Source organism: Hypanus sabinus, chromosome 15 (genome assembly GCF_030144855.1).
Source record: "Hypanus sabinus isolate sHypSab1 chromosome 15, sHypSab1.hap1, whole genome shotgun sequence".
In the NCBI taxonomy this organism is placed as follows: domain Eukaryota; kingdom Metazoa; phylum Chordata; class Chondrichthyes; order Myliobatiformes; family Dasyatidae; genus Hypanus; species Hypanus sabinus.
In genome coordinates this window covers 89,542,720-89,558,207 of record NC_082720.1, presented here as the reverse complement: position 1 = coordinate 89,558,207, position 15,488 = coordinate 89,542,720, and the positions used below count along the sequence as shown (strand labels likewise).

The 15,488-nt window shown below is 43.1% G+C and overlaps 1 protein-coding gene across 2 annotated transcripts in view; it reads left to right on the top strand.

Moving 5' to 3' along the window:
- The window catches only part of mgat4b (alpha-1,3-mannosyl-glycoprotein 4-beta-N-acetylglucosaminyltransferase B), a 305,024-nt gene that overhangs the window by 105,806 nt on the left and 183,730 nt on the right, over positions 1-15,488 (top strand). For both annotated transcript variants that reach the window (XM_059990693.1, XM_059990694.1), the window contains exon 2: positions 4,876-5,055. In XM_059990693.1, coding sequence (XP_059846676.1) covers positions 4,876-5,055 — 180 coding nt within the window. The remainder of the gene's footprint in view (positions 1-4,875; positions 5,056-15,488) is intronic.

Genomic DNA, 15,488 nt, shown 5'->3' with positions numbered 1-15,488 from the left:
AGCTACAACATCATATTTCCAGGTATCAATCTATGCTCTAAGCTCATCCACCTTTCTTACAATGCTCCTAGCATTAAAATAAATGCATTTAAGAAATTCTCCACCTTTTCCTCTCTGTTTATCCCTAACAGTACAAAGAACTTTACTGTCTTTTTCTTCCTTCTCCCATATATCTGTTCCTACACTCTGGTTCACCTCCCCCCTCGTATCTAGTTTAAATCCACTGGAGCCTCTCCAGCAAACCTACCTGCAAGAGTATTTGTCCCCCTCCAGTTCAGATGTAAACAGTCCCGCCGGAACAGGTCCCACCTTCCCTGGAAAACTGCCCAATTATCTATAAATCTGAAGCCCTCCCTCCTGCACCATGTCTTCAGCCACGTGTTGCTTTGCGCTATCTAACTATTTCTAAACCCACCTGCACGTGGCACTGGTAGCAATCCTGAGATTGCTATCCTGGAGGTCCTGTCTTTTAACTTGGCTCCTAGCTCCCTAAACTCACCTTTCAGGACCTCCTCACTTTTCCTCCCACGTCATTGGTCCCTATATGGACCATGACATCCGGCTGCTCACCCTCCCTCTTGAGAATACTGAGAACTCGATCTGAGATATCGAGATACCCAAATTGATTTCCACGCACCATTGAGAGTGGAAGACCTGTTCTCTTTCCACTATTCATCAATGTTGTTGATGGTGTGTCTGTTGTTGAAGGACTTCCACCATTCCCTCACCATTGGTAAACTCTCGGGATTTTTAAAATTGTCTGTTGCTCACAGCATCTGACAGATAGTTCGCCGTTAAAAATATGCCTTGAATTTGGTTATCACACCTTGGTCCAGTGGTTAAATCAGCGATGTTGTGTTAGGGGTCAGGAAACGCGCTGTTACATTAGGATGAATGTTGTCCAAATGTTTAGGATGGGCTGGCGCATTGTCAAGCAAGAAAAGAACTTTAAAGGCAAGATTCTGTTTCCGGCAGTAGCGTTCAGCCTCAACAGCAAAATGATTAGCAAACCAATCTTCAAAGATTTGACCAGTGACCCATGCTTTCTTGTTAGCTGCCTAGTGGACAGGAAGCATATTCTTACTCAAACCCTTAAGAGCACCGAGGTTTAGTGAATGGTAAACTAAGAGAGGCTTCATCTTATCGTCTCCTTCAGCATTGGAACACATAAGCAAAGTCAATCTATCCTTTGCTGCCTTGAAACTTGATGCAGTTGTTTCATCCTTACTTATGTAAGTGCATTTCGGCATACGCTTCCTAAAAAGCCCAGTCTCGTCTGCATTAAACACCTGCTTTGGTGTGATGCCTGACTCAGCTATCATAGCCTGCAGCTGCTCAGGGTAGTGTTCTGCAGCTTCATGGTCAGCACTAGCTTGCTCACCACACACAGCTAAGTTGTGAAGCCTGTGACGTTTTAACAAACTTAGAAAACCATCCCCTACTTGCATTAAAGCTAACAATATCACTTGACATTTCCTCACTAGCCTCTGAACAAGGGCGACCATAAATTTCCAGAGCTTTCACAAGATGATCGGAACTAAGTGTTGCTTTTTTCTTTGTTTTATGCTCAATGTACAAACTCAATATTTTCTCCAATTTTGTCATAATCAGGTTACGCATTTTGGTAACAATCTTTGAAGACACTTGCGATGAATCAATCACTGCACCTTTTATTTCCTCAGCATTTTTGTTTCTGATCGTGGACTCACCCAGGCCAAAGTAACGTCCTAGAGCTGTGTTACCTTCACCTGATGCTGCCCTGTTTATAATTTCGAACTTTTTTCCAAGTGTTAAATCGGTTCTCTGCCGCTTGGCTGATGGCCCAGGACTTGACATTGAACGCTTAGGAGGCATAGTTAAATATTTCAAACACAAAATCACTGCGCTGTAGATAAAAACAACAAAAGTTTAAGAGCACAAGATCGCACATCCACACGTTGCAAAAGTGAGACTGTGAGGCATGCGTGCATGACTTGTATTGGCAGGAAAGCGGTTCTCCTCATCCCAACAGTGAGACTGTGAGGTGTGCGTACATGATTTGTATTGGTGGGAAACCAGTTATCCTCATCCCAACAGTGAGACTGTGAGGCGTGCGTACATGATTTGTATTGGTGGGAAACCAGTTCTCCTCATCCCAACAGTGAGATTGTGAGGCATGCGTACATGACTTGTATTGGCGGGAAAGCAGTTCTCCTCGCATAACTGTGAATCTGCATTGCCTGAAGATGCATATAACGAGGATAGGGTGTGTTAAATCTCTTTGGGTCAGAAGGTCCTGTTCCTTGCTATATCTAAAAAAAAAAGAAATAAAATAAATTTCAGGGTGTATATGGTGACATATATATACTTTGTTAATAAACTTACTTTGAATTTAAAAGTTTTTTTGCATGTCAATAATAAGGCATAAAACATGTTGCTTACAATAGTTTTATTTAGTATCACAAGAATGGAAAACAAACAAGAGGAACTGAGAGACCAAAGGAAAGAAAGCCAAGGGGACAAAAATAGTCATGATCATCTCATACTCAGACGAGAGATAACAATGTTCCAGTGATAACAATTCACCTTTCAAATAGCCACATTCAAATAACGTGACACCTGCTGTAGAAAATTAGGAAGTTTCTAGAAAATACAGAAGGAACTGTACTGTAATTGCTGGAAAATTAAAGGAATAATTGCATGTGTATAGGTGATTGCGTAAAAATACACACAATTATAGGAAAGTTAAATTACGAGAAAAGAAACAATTCAGAATCAGAAACAGGTTTAAAATCACTGGCATATGTTGTGAAATTTGTTCTTAATGTGGCAGCAGTACATTGTAATATGTAATAAAAAGCTGTAAATTACATTAGAAGTATATATTTAAAAAAGGGAAACAGGTTAAAAAGAGAAAGAAAAAAGAAAAGGTAGTGAGGTGGTGGTGATAGGTTCATTGTCCATTCAGAAATCTGATGGCAAAGGGAAAGATGCCATTCATTCATTGTTGAGTATGTATCTTCAGGCTCTAGTACCTCCTCCTTAATGGTATCAGTGAAAAGGGCATGTCCTGGGTAATGGGTCCTTAATGTTGGATTGCACCTTTTTGAGGTATCACGCCTACACCCAATCCAACTATTCTTTTGTGACAAACACAGGAAAATCTGCAGATGCTGGAAATCCAAAGTAGCACCCACAAAATGTTGGAGGAACTCAGCAGGCCAAGCAATATCTATGGAAAAGAGCAAATCGTCAACGTTTCAGGCCGAGACTCTTCATCAGGACTGGGATAAAAAGATTAGAAGTCAGAGTAAGAAGATGGGGTTGAGGAAGAAGTACAAAGTGGTAGGTGAAACCAGGGGGGTGGGGTGTGAAGGAACAAGGAGTGCAAGCAGAACCAAAGCCACACCTGCCCCTAAACCTCCTTCCTCACTGCCATTCAGGGTCCCAAACAGTCCGTCCAGGTGAGGTGACTTTTCACTTTTGAGTCTTTTGGAGTCATCTACTGTATCTGGTGTTCCTGGTAAGGCCTGCTTATATCGGTGAGACCCAAGGTAGATTGAAAGACCACTTCGCCAAGCACCTAAGTTCTGTGTACTAGAAAAAAGGGGATCTCCTGGTGGCCACCCATTTCAATTCTACTTCCCATTCCCATACCAATGTGTCAGTCCATGACCTCTCCTCTCTTCTACTGTACTGACGAGGCCACACTTAGGTTGGAGCAGCAACACCTTATATTCTAGGTATCCTCCAACCTAAGATTTCTCAAACTTCCAGTAATTGTCTCCCCCCACCCCCCCGCTTTCACCATTTCCCATTCCTGTCTTCCTCTCCTCTCTCACTTTATCTCTTTACTTGCCCATCACCTCCCTCTGGTGTTCCTCCTCCTCCCCTTTCTTCCATGGTCTTCTCCACTCTCCTGTCAGATAGTCCCTTCTCCAGCCATCTGTCTCTTTCACCAATCAACGACACTCCCTCCCCCCCCAACCCCCCCCCACAGTTTCACCTATCAACTACCACTCCCCTCCCCCCATCGTGTTCTGACTTCTCATCTTTTTTTCCAGTCCCGATGAAGGGTCTAGACTCATTGACTATGCTCTTTTTCAGGGATGCTGCCTGGCCTTTTGAGTTCTTCTAGCATTTTGTGTGTGTTGCTATTTGTGAATATGGCCAATATCCATTGCCTGGAAATTGTTAATGGAAAGGAGTAGTGACCTCTGCCTTTACCTACAATCTGTTTAAACTGGACATTCTATCCTTATACTTGGTTGTTTCCCTTTGGGAGGCCATGAATCCATTTCCAGTCATTACTGAGAACAGATTCACTGCCCATTCATCTTTTAAGAATGTAATGCTGAGGCCTTATAAGGCATCGGTCAGACTGCATTTGAAGTATTGTAAGCAGTTTGGGCCCTTTATCAAAGAAAAAATGTGTTGTAGCAATTCCAGAGGAGGTTCATGAGAGTGAGTCCAGAAATGAAAAGGTTAATGTGTGAGGAACGTATTGTCCCTGGGCCTGTACTCGCTGGAGTTTAGCAGAATGAGGGCAGATCCCATCGAAACCTATCAAATATTTAAAGGCCTAGATAGAGTGGACGCGGGGAGGAAGTTTCCAATGATGGAAAAGTCTAGGACCAAAGGGCACAGCCTCACAATAGAAGGGCATTCCTTTAGAATGGAGATGTGGGTAACTTTTCTTGCCAGAAGATGGTGGATCTGTGGAATTCATTGCCACAAACAGGTATGGAGGCCAAGACATTGGTTATATTTAGAGCAGAGGTTAATAAGTTCTTGATTGGTCAGAGCAGATTTACTGTCCCTTATTTATTATCCCTAATAGCCTAATCTGCTCCTGTCTGATGGTGTAACTAACTCTCAGCCTCTGTTTTTCCCTAGGGGATGTGGTGGATATTTATCAGCGGGAGTTCCTAGCACTGCGTGACAGACTCCATGCAGCTGAGCAGGAAAACATCAAACGGTCAAAGGAACTGAATGTGGTTTTAGATGAGATCAAGCGAACCATTGCTGAGAAACAAACTCTGAGGGACATCAACAGAACCTGGAGCAACCTATCAGGTATCCCGCACTTGACTATTCCCTGTTACATAACCACAATATTTATGCAAGGAGCCCATGCTTTCTACTCTGCTCTGCATTAGAAAGATAAAAGTCAAAGTAAATTTATTATCAAAGTACATATATGTTACCATTTGCCACCTTGAGGTTTATTTTCTTGCAGATGTCAGAATCGGGTTTATTATTACCGGCATGTAACATGAAATTTGTTAGCTTAGCAGCAGCAGTTCAATGCAATATATAATCTAGCAGAGTGAAAAAATAATAATGATAAATAAACAAGTAATTAATTACCTATATTGAACAGAATTTTTAAAAATGTGTTGAAACAGAAATGCTGTATATTAAAAATGAAAAGTGAAGTATTGTCCAAAGATTCAATGTCCATTTAGAAATTGGATGGCAGAGGGGAAGAAGCTGTTCTTGAATCGCTGAGTGTGTGCCTTCAGGTTTCTGTACCTCCTGCCTGAAGGTAACAGTAAGAAAAGGGCATGCCCTGGGTGCTGGAGGTCCTTAATAATGGACACTTCCTTTCTGAGACACTGCTCCTTGAAGATATCCTGGGTACTTTGTAGGCTAGTACCCAAGATGGAGTTGACTAGATTTGCAACCTTCTGCAGCTTCTTTCGGTCCTGTGCAGTAGCCCATCCATACCTGACAGTGATGCAGCCTGTCAGAATGATCTCCACAGTGCAACTATAAAAGTTTTTGAGTGTATTTGTCTATTCAATATACATCATTGATTTACTTGTTTGGTTATTATGTTTTATTATGTTTATTATTATTTTTCTTCTCTCTCTCTGCTAGATTATGTATTGCATTGAACTGCTGTTGCTAAATTAAATTTCACTTCACATGTTGGTGATAATAAACCTGATTCTGATTCTGACATGCCAAGTCTCTTCAAACTCCTAATAAAGTATAGCTGCTATCTTGCCTTTTTTATAACTACTGCTATGTTGGGACCAAATTAGATCCTCAGAGATCTTGACACCCAGGAACTTGAAGCTGCTCATTCTCTTTACTTCTCATCACGCTATGAGGATTGGTATGTGTTCATTCGTCTTACCCTTCCTGAAGTCCACAGCAATGTTTATAGCAAAATAAAGAAATAGAACAGAATTTATGAAAAGCTATTCATAAATTCTGACAAATAACCTATGTCCAAATAAGCCAACAGGATGAGTTGCAATGTAAAAGGAAGACAAAATTGAAAAGGATGAGTACAGGACTGAAGGTGTTATATTTGAATGTGCACAGTATATGGAATAAGGCCGATGAACTTGTAGCACAGTTTCAGATTGGCATGTATGATGTTGTAGGCATCACTGAATCATGCACAAAAGGAGGTTATAGTTGGGAGCTTAATGTCCAAGGATACATTTTGTATCAAAAGGACAGATAGGAAGGCAGAGGGAAAGGAAGTGGCATTGCATTGTTGTTTCAAAAAAAAAGAAATTAAATCATTAAAAAGAGGTCACATAGGGTTGCATGGTGTGGAATCATTGTGGATAGAGCTAAGGAACTACAAGGGTATAAAAAGGCCCTGATTGGAGTTGTATTCAGACCCCCAAACAGTAGTTTGAATGTTGTCTATAAATTACAGCGGGAGATAGAAGGTGCATGCCAATGTTATAATAGTCATGGGGAACTTCAATATGCAGATAGATTGGGAAAGTCATGTTATGCAGGATCCCAAGAGAGGAAATTTCTATATTGTCTACAAGATGTTTTTTTTTAAAAGCAACTCGTGGTTGAGCCCACTAGACGATCAGCTATTCTGGATTGTGTGTTGTGCAATGAACTGGAATTGAATGGAGAGCTTAAGGTGAAAAAAGAACCCTCAGGGGAAAGTGATCATAGTATGATCGAATTCATTCTGAAATTTAAGAAGGAAACGCTAAAGTCAGACATATCAGTATTACAATGGAGTAAAGGAAATTACAGAGGCATGAGAGAGAAGTTGGCCAGAGCTTATTGAAAAAGAACACTGGCAGGGATAATGGCAGAGCTGCAGTGGCTGGAGTTTCTGGAGCCAGTTCAGAAGGCACAGGATATATACATCCCAAAGAGGAAGTAGTATTCTAAGGGCATGATGATGCACCATGGCTAACAAAAGAAGTCAAAGCCAACATAAAAACCAAAGAGAGGGCATATAATGGAGCAGATATTATTGGGAAGTTTTTAAAAACCAACAGAAGACAACTAAAAAAAGTCATTAACACAAAGAGGGAATATGAAAGTAAGCTGGTCAATAATGTTAAAGGGGATACCAAAAGTTGCTTCAGTGTAAAGGAGTGGATATCAGACCCCTGGAAGCAATGGTAAAAAGGTAGTAATGGGGGACAAGGAAATGGCGGATGAACTGAATAAGTATTTTGCATCAGTCAGCAGAATGGTGGAAGTTTCAGGTGTCACGGGCCATGAATTATGTGAAGTTACCATTACGAGGGAGAAGGATCTTGGGAGACTGAAAAGTCAGAAGGTAGATGAGTCACATGCACCAGATGGTTTACATCCTAGAGACCTGAAAGAGGTGGCTGAAGATAATGGGGAGGCATCAGTAATGATCTTTCAAGAATCACTAGACTTTGGAATGGTTCCTGAAGACAGGAAAATCGCAAATGTCACTCCACTCTTCAAAAAGGGAGGGGGCAGAAGAAAAGAAACTATAGGCCAGTTAGTCTGACCTCAGTGGCTGGGAAGCAGTTGGAGTAGGTTGTTAAGGATGTGGTTTCAGGGTATTTGAAGGCACATGATAAAATAGACCATAGTAAACCTGACAAATCTGTTGGAATTCTTTGAAGAAATAACAGGTAGGATAGACGTGTATTTGGATTTTCATAAGACTTTTGACAAGGTGCCGCACATGAGGATGTTTAACAAGCTACGAGACCATGGTATTACAGGAAAGATTCTAGCATGAATAAAGTATGGGCTGATTGGCAGTAGGCAAAGAGTGGGAATAAAGGGAGTGTTTTCTGGTTGGCTGCTGGTGACGAGTGGTGTTCCACAGGGGTCTGTTTTGGGACTAATTCTTTTTTCGTTATATGTCAGTGATTTGTATGATGGATTTGATGGCTTTGTTGTAAAGTTTGCAGATGATTTGAAGATAGGTGGAAGGGCAGGTAGTTTTGTGGAAATAGGGAGGTTACAGAAGGACAGATTAGGAGAATGGGCAAAGAAATGGCAGCTGGAATACAGTTTTGAGATGCGTATGGTTGTGCATTTCAGTAGAAGAAATGCAAGGGTTGATTATTTTCTAAATAGAGAGAAAATACAAAACTGAAGTGCAAAGGATCTTGGGACTCCTTGTGCAGGATTTCCTAAAGAATAATTTAAAAAACTCCTAAAAGGACTCTTTTAAATTGGAGCAAGAGGCTGAGAGTGAAGGAGTAAGGATGACCTTCGACTCATTAGGGAGAATGAGGCAGTCATAGATGAGAGCTACAGGGAGGTAGTCACACCTAGGCTGCTGGAAGCAGGTCGTTGGGTGACAGTCCGGGGGGGGGGGAAGTGAAGGTGAGTAGACAGGTAGAGCAGAGCACCCCTGCAGCTATTCCCCTGAATAATAAGTTTACCGTCCTGGATGCTGTTGGTGAGGATGACCGACCAGGCGTGAGCCACGGTGGCAGGGCATCTAGCACTGAGTCTGACCCTGTGGTGCAGAAGGATGGGACGGAGAAGAGGAGAGCTGTCGTCATTGGAGACTCTGTAGTCAGGGGAGCAGACAGGAGATTTTGTGGACGTGAGAAGGAAACCCGTATGATTTGTTACCTCCCGGGTGCCTGGGATGAGAGGGAAAGCAACCAGAAATTGTGATACATGTTGGGACCAACGACATAGGCAGGAAGAGGGATGAGGTCCTGAAGTGTGAGTTTCGGGAACTAGGCAGAAGGCTGAAGAACAGGACCTCAAGGGTGGAGTTCTCAGGATTGCTGCCAGTGCTATGTGATAGTGATGGTAGGAATTGGAGGAGATGGCAGTTGAATGCATGGCTGAGGAGTTGGTGCAGGGGGCAGGGTTTTAGATTTTTGGACCATTGGAATCACTTCTGGGGAAGGTGGGACCTGTACAGATTGGATGGGTTGCACCTGAACTCAAGGGGAACAATATCCTTGCTGGTAGGTTTGCTAGCATAGTTTGGGAGGGTTTAAACTAATTTGCAAGGGGGATGGGACCCGGAGCGATAGAGCAGTGAAAGAAGTGCATGGAGTAAAGCCATATCTAACAAATAGAGAGGCTTTGAGGAAAGAGCAGAATAAAGGGTGTAAGGGTAGTAAGGTAGAAGGGCTAAAGTGTGTGTACTTCAATGCAAGAAGCATCAGGAACAAAGGTGATGAACTGAGAGCTTGGATACATACATGGAATTATGATGTAGTGGCCATTACTGAGACTTGGCTGGCACTAGGGCAGGAATGGATTCTCAATATTCCTGGATTTCATGCTTTAAAAGGGATAGAGAGGGGGGTAAAAAGGGGAGGAGGGGTGGCATTACTGGTCAGGGATACTACCACAGCTGCAGAGTAATGTAGCAGGATCCTCTTTTGAGTCAGTATGGGTGGAAGTCAGGAACAGGAAGGGTGCAGTTACTCTACTAGGGGTATTCTATAGGCCCCTTGGTAGCAGCAGAGATACCGAGGAGCAGATTGGGAGGCAGATTTTGGAAAGGTGCAAAAATAATAGGGTTGTTATCATGGGTGACTTTAACTTCCCTAATATTGATTGGCGCTTGATTAGTTCCAAGGGTTTAGATGGGGCAGAGTTTGTTAAGTGTGTCCAGGACGGATTCCTGTCACAGTACGTTGACAGGCCGACTAGGGGGAATGCCATACTAGATCTAGTATTAGGTAACGAACCGGGTCAGGTCACAGATCCGTCAGCGATCACTGCTCCCTGACCTTTAGCATTATCATGGAAAAGGATAGAATCAGAGAGGACAGGAAAATTTTTAATTGGGGAAGGGCAAATTATAAGGCTATAAGGCTAGAACTTGCAGATGTGAATTGGGATGATGTTTTTGCAGGGAAATGTACTATGGACATGTGGTCGATGTTTAGGGATCTCTTGCAGGATGTTAGGGATAAATTTGACCCAGTGAGGAAGATGAAGAATGGTAGGGTGAAGGAACCATGCGTGACAAGTAAAGTGGAAAATCTAGTCAGGTAAAAGAAGGCAGCATACACGAGGATTAGGAAGCAAGGATCAGATGGGTCTATTGAGGAATATAGGGTAGCAAGAAAGGAGCTTAAGAAGGGGCTGAGAAGAGCAAGAAGGGGGCATGAGAAGGCCTTGGCGAGTAGGGTGAAGGAAAACCCCAAGGTATTCTTCAATTATGTGAAGAACAAAAGGATGACAGGAGTGAAAATAGGACCGATTAGAGATAAAAGTGGGAAGATGTGCCTGGAGGCTGTGGAAGTGAGCGAGGTCCTCAATGAATACTTCTCTTTGGTATTCACCACTGAGAGGGAACTTGATGATGGTGAGGACAATATGAGTGAGGTTGATGTTCTGGAGCATGTTGATATTAAGGGAGAGGAGGTGTTGGAGTTGTTAAAATACATTAGGACAGATAAGTCCCCGGGGCCTGATGGAATGTTCCCCAGGCTGCTCCACGAGGCAAGGGAAGAGATTGCTGAACCTCTGGCTAGGATCTTTATGTCCTCGTTGTCCATTGGATTGGTACCGGAGGATTGGAGGGAGGCGAATGTTGTCCCCATGTTCAAAAAAGGTAGTAGGGATAGTCCAGATAATTATAGACCAGTTAGCCTTACGTCTGTGGTGGGAAAGCTGTAGGAAAAGATTCTTAGAGATAGGATCTATGGGCATTTAGAGAATCATGGTCTGATCAGGGACGGTCAGCATGGCTTTGTGAAGGGCAGATCATGCCTAACAAGCCTGATAGATTTCTTTGAGGAGGTGACCAGGCATATAGATGAGGGTAGTGTAGTGGATGTGATCTACATGGATTTTAGTAAGGCACTTGACAAGTTTCCACACAGTAGGCTTATTCAGAAAGTCAGAAGGCATGGGATCCAGGGAAGTTTGGCCAGGTGGATTCAGAATTGGCTTGCCTGCAGAAGGCAGAGGGTTGTGGTGGAGGGAGTACATTCAGATTGGAGGGTTGTGACTAGTGGTGTCCCACAAGGATCTGTTCTGGGACCTCTGCTTTGTGTGATTTTTATTAACGACCTGGATGTTGGGGTAGAAGGGTGGGTTGGCAAGTTTGCAGATGACACAAAGGTTGGTGGTGTTGTAGATAGTGTAGAGGATTGTTGAAGATTGCAGAGAGACATTGATAGGATGCAGAAGTGGGCTGAGAAGTGGCAGATGGAGTTCAACCCAGAGAAGTGTGAGGTGGTACACTTTGGAAGGACAAACTCCAAGGCAGAGTATGAAGTAAATGGCAGGATACTTGGTAGTGTGGAAGAGCAGAGGGATCTGGGGGTACATGTCCACAGATCCCTGAAAGTTGCCTCACAGGTAGATAGGGTAGTTAAGAAAGCTTATGGGGTGTTAGCTTTCATAAGTCGAGGGATGGAGTTTAAGAGTTGCGATGTAATGATGCAGCTGTATAAAACTCTAGTTAGGCCACACTTGGAGTACTGTGTCCAGTTCTGGTCGCCTCAGTATAGGAAGGATGTGGAAGCATTGGAAAGGGTACGGAAGAGATTTACCAGGATGCTGTCTGGTTTAGAGAGTTTGGATTATGATCAAAGATTAAGGGAGCTAGGGCTTTACTCTTTGGAGAGAAGGAGGATGAAAGGAGACATGATAGAGGTGTACAAGATATTAAGAGGAATTGACAGAGTGGACAGCCAGCGTCTCTCCCCCAGGGCACCACTGCTCATTACAAGAGGACATGGCTTTAAGGTAAGGGGAGGGAAGTCCAAGGGGGATATTAGAGGAAGGTTTTTTACTCAGAGAGTGGTTGGTGTGTGGAATTCACTGCCTGAGTCAGTGGTGGAGGCAGATACACTAGTGAAATTTAAGAGACTACTGGACAGGTATATGGAGGAATTTAAGGTGGGGGTTATATGGGAGGCAGGTTTTGAGGGTCGGCACAACATTGTGGGCTGAAGGGCCTGTAATGTGCTGTGCTGTACTATTCTATGCTCTATGCTCTAATCTTGGAGAGAAGCCTTTTTTTGTTACCTGCTCAGGGAAAAGAGGCTAGATTATACAGGCGCATGACGTAGAGTACCAAAGGTTTAAAAAGGCGAGGAATTTTCAATGGTCTCTTTTAAATCGCAGCAAGAGGCTGAGAGTGAAGGAGTAAGGAATCTCAGAGAGAAGCCATTTTTTTTTAACCTGCTCGGGGAAAAGAGGCTAGACTGCACAGGCACGTGACATAGAGCACCAAAGGTTTAAAAAGGCGTCCACCATATCCAGCGGGCAGCGCAGTGAGAGGGAACAGAGTGGGATGGCTTTGGCTCAACAGGCTTCAGCGTGAACAGGCAGAGGCAAGGGTAGGTTCTGATAAGTTTTTGTTTTGTTTGTTTAGAGTAGAGAGAATGCCAGGCAATATGTTGGAACGCTCCTCTTGTAGGATGTGGGAAGTCAGGGAGAACCAAATGGCCTAACTCTGCTGCTATATCTTCTGGTCTTATGGGTAGACTGATCTTGGAGTATTTGAAGATGTCAGCACAACATCATGGTCTAAAGGGCCTGTACTGTGCTATTATGTTCAATGTAATGTGACAAAGGAGGAGAATTAAGCCATTTGGCCCATTGAGCTTACCCTGCCATTCGATCGTGGTTGATTTATTAGCCATTTTTTTGCATTTGCATGGTTCGTTCATTGTCTTTTGCATATTGGTTGTTCGTCTGTCCTGTTGGGTGCAGTCTTTCTTTGATTCTTTTGTGTTCCTTGGATTTACTGAGTATTCCTGCAAGAAAATGAATCTCAGCATGGTTTATGATGACTTTATGTAGTTTTTAGAGGCAGTGGGGTGGAGACATGTCTCTACCAGAAGAGGTATAAGCTGCTCCTTCCCTTAGCTTGCTTATTCCCTGATCAGAGTCATATGAAGCCATGGGAGCAGGTAGTGGATGGTCGTATAAGCAGCTGGTACAGATCACAAGTCCTGGTTATGTGACAACTGACACCAGGCAGATAATCTCTGAAGGATATTGATAATGGCTGAGGTTATCTTATAAAGACACTGCCCAGCAGAAGACATGGGCAAACCACTTCTGTAGAAAAATTTGCCAAGAACGATCATGGTTATAAGACCATGATGGTTCATGTCAAATAACATAGCACATAATGATGGTAATGATTTGTACTTTGATAATAAATCTACTTTGAACTCTCAACCCCATTCTCCTGCCTTCCCTGGGGGGGGGTGGGAGTATATTGTACTCACATATACCACTTCCTCTGGCAGCTCAGCGCATATACTGGCACATTCCAGTAGACCTGACTGTACAGTATCATCGTGAATTCACTTTAGAAGGAATGAGTGGGTCACTCAGCAGTGATTTTTGTGGAAGAGCTCTGGTAACTGGCGCTATTCTGGCACTTTTTTCCTTCTTTGTTGCAAACTTGAGCAGCTCACAGACAAGTAAAATTTTACTGATTGTAATACTTATTGATGTATTTCACTCATGATACCTAAAATCTCAGAGTATTGCTTGTTTTTCTTTGGATGTCGTATCACTTTCCAGTGATGCATTGATGTGCTTTAACTTCATTAAGGTGTAAGATACTTTGCAGAAGAGTCAGAAGCTATTAGGTTCAACAAGCCGTGCTCTTACTCATTATGTTCAACATTCCAGCAAAGCTTTCAATTGTCACCAACACATTTTATGCCAACATCTTTCCTGTTAATTTATTCTACGTTATTACTCCCGGGTGGAAATATTTCGACACAACTTCATTGAATCATGCCCTCAAAGAATGGTTTTAAAAGTTTTTCCACGTAAGTTTTCCAATTGCCAATGAACTTTAACATTTAAATGTTCTACAAAAGAAACCTGATTGTTGTAGGTAAAAAAGCTGCTGGGATGATGAGGGAATGATGAAAAAATAGAAAGGAAATTGTGTTCTCTCTGACTCCATGTGATATCCTGCTGAAGGGTCTTGGCCCCAAACATTGACTGTTTCCTCTTGTCCAGAGACGTTGTCTGACCTGTTGAGTTCCTCCAGCATTTTGTGTGTGTTGTTTTGGATTTCCAGCATCCGCAGATTTTCTTGTGTCTGTGCATGTGTGTTTTGTAAAGATTGATGGTGCACAGTAGAGAATATAATAACTGGTTGCCTAATGGCCTGGTATGTGAACCCTGATGCCCAGGAATGGAAATGTCTACTGAAAATGGTGGATATAGCCCAGTCCATCACAGGCAAAACACATGTACATGGAGTGCTGTCACAGGCAGCACCCATCATCAAGGTCCCCCACGATCCAGGCCATGCTCTCTCTCTGCTGCCATCAGGTAGGAGGTACAGGTGCTTTATGTCCCACACCACCAGGTTCAAGAGCAGTTATTGCCCTACAACCATCAGATTCCTGAACCAACATGGATAACTTCACTCACCTCAACTCTGTGTGGTTCTAGTGCTAAGTGGTCCTGATAAAAGTCAAACTATGTTTCTTCTTCTTAAGCCCATTACACAGAAACATAGAAAATAAGTGCAGGTGTAGGCCATTCAGCCCTTCGAGCCTGCACCGCCATTCAGTATGATCATGGCTGATCATCCAACTCAGGACCCTGTACCAGCCTTCTCTCCATACCCCCTGATCCCTTTAGCCACAAGGCCATATCTAACTCCCTCTTAAATATAGCCAATGAACTGGCCTCAACTGTTTCCTGTGACAGAGAATTCCACAGGTTCACCACTCTCAGTGTGAAGAAGTTTTTCCTCATCTCGGTCCTAAAAGGCTTCCCCTTTATCCTTAAACTGTGACCCCTCGTTCTGGACTTCCCCAACATTGGAAACAATCTTCCTGCATCTAGCCTGTCCAATCCCTTTAGAATTTTATACATTTTAATAAGATTCCCCCTCAATCTTCTAAATTCCAGCGAGTATAAACCCAGTCGATCCAGTCTTTCTTCATATGAGAGTCCTGCCATCCCAGGAATCAATCTGGTGAACCTTCTTTGTACTCCCTCTATGGCAAGGATGTCTTTCTTCAGATTAGGGGACCAAAACTGCACACAGTACTCTAGATGTGGTCTCACCAAGGCCTTGTACAACTGCAGTAGGACCTCCCTGCTCCTGTACTCGAATCTTCTTGCTATGAATGCCAACATACCATTCGCCTTTTTCACCTACTGGGGCAAAGGCCACTGGCAGCAGCTTGTTGAATTCCTCTGTCCTGGGCCAGTCTTTCATGTTTTGCCAGGTGTATCCTTATCCCAGCAGTGAGGTCTCTGGAGCTTCTGTTGGCATTTCTGTAGCTCTGGATTTTTACCATCCATTTGCAGCT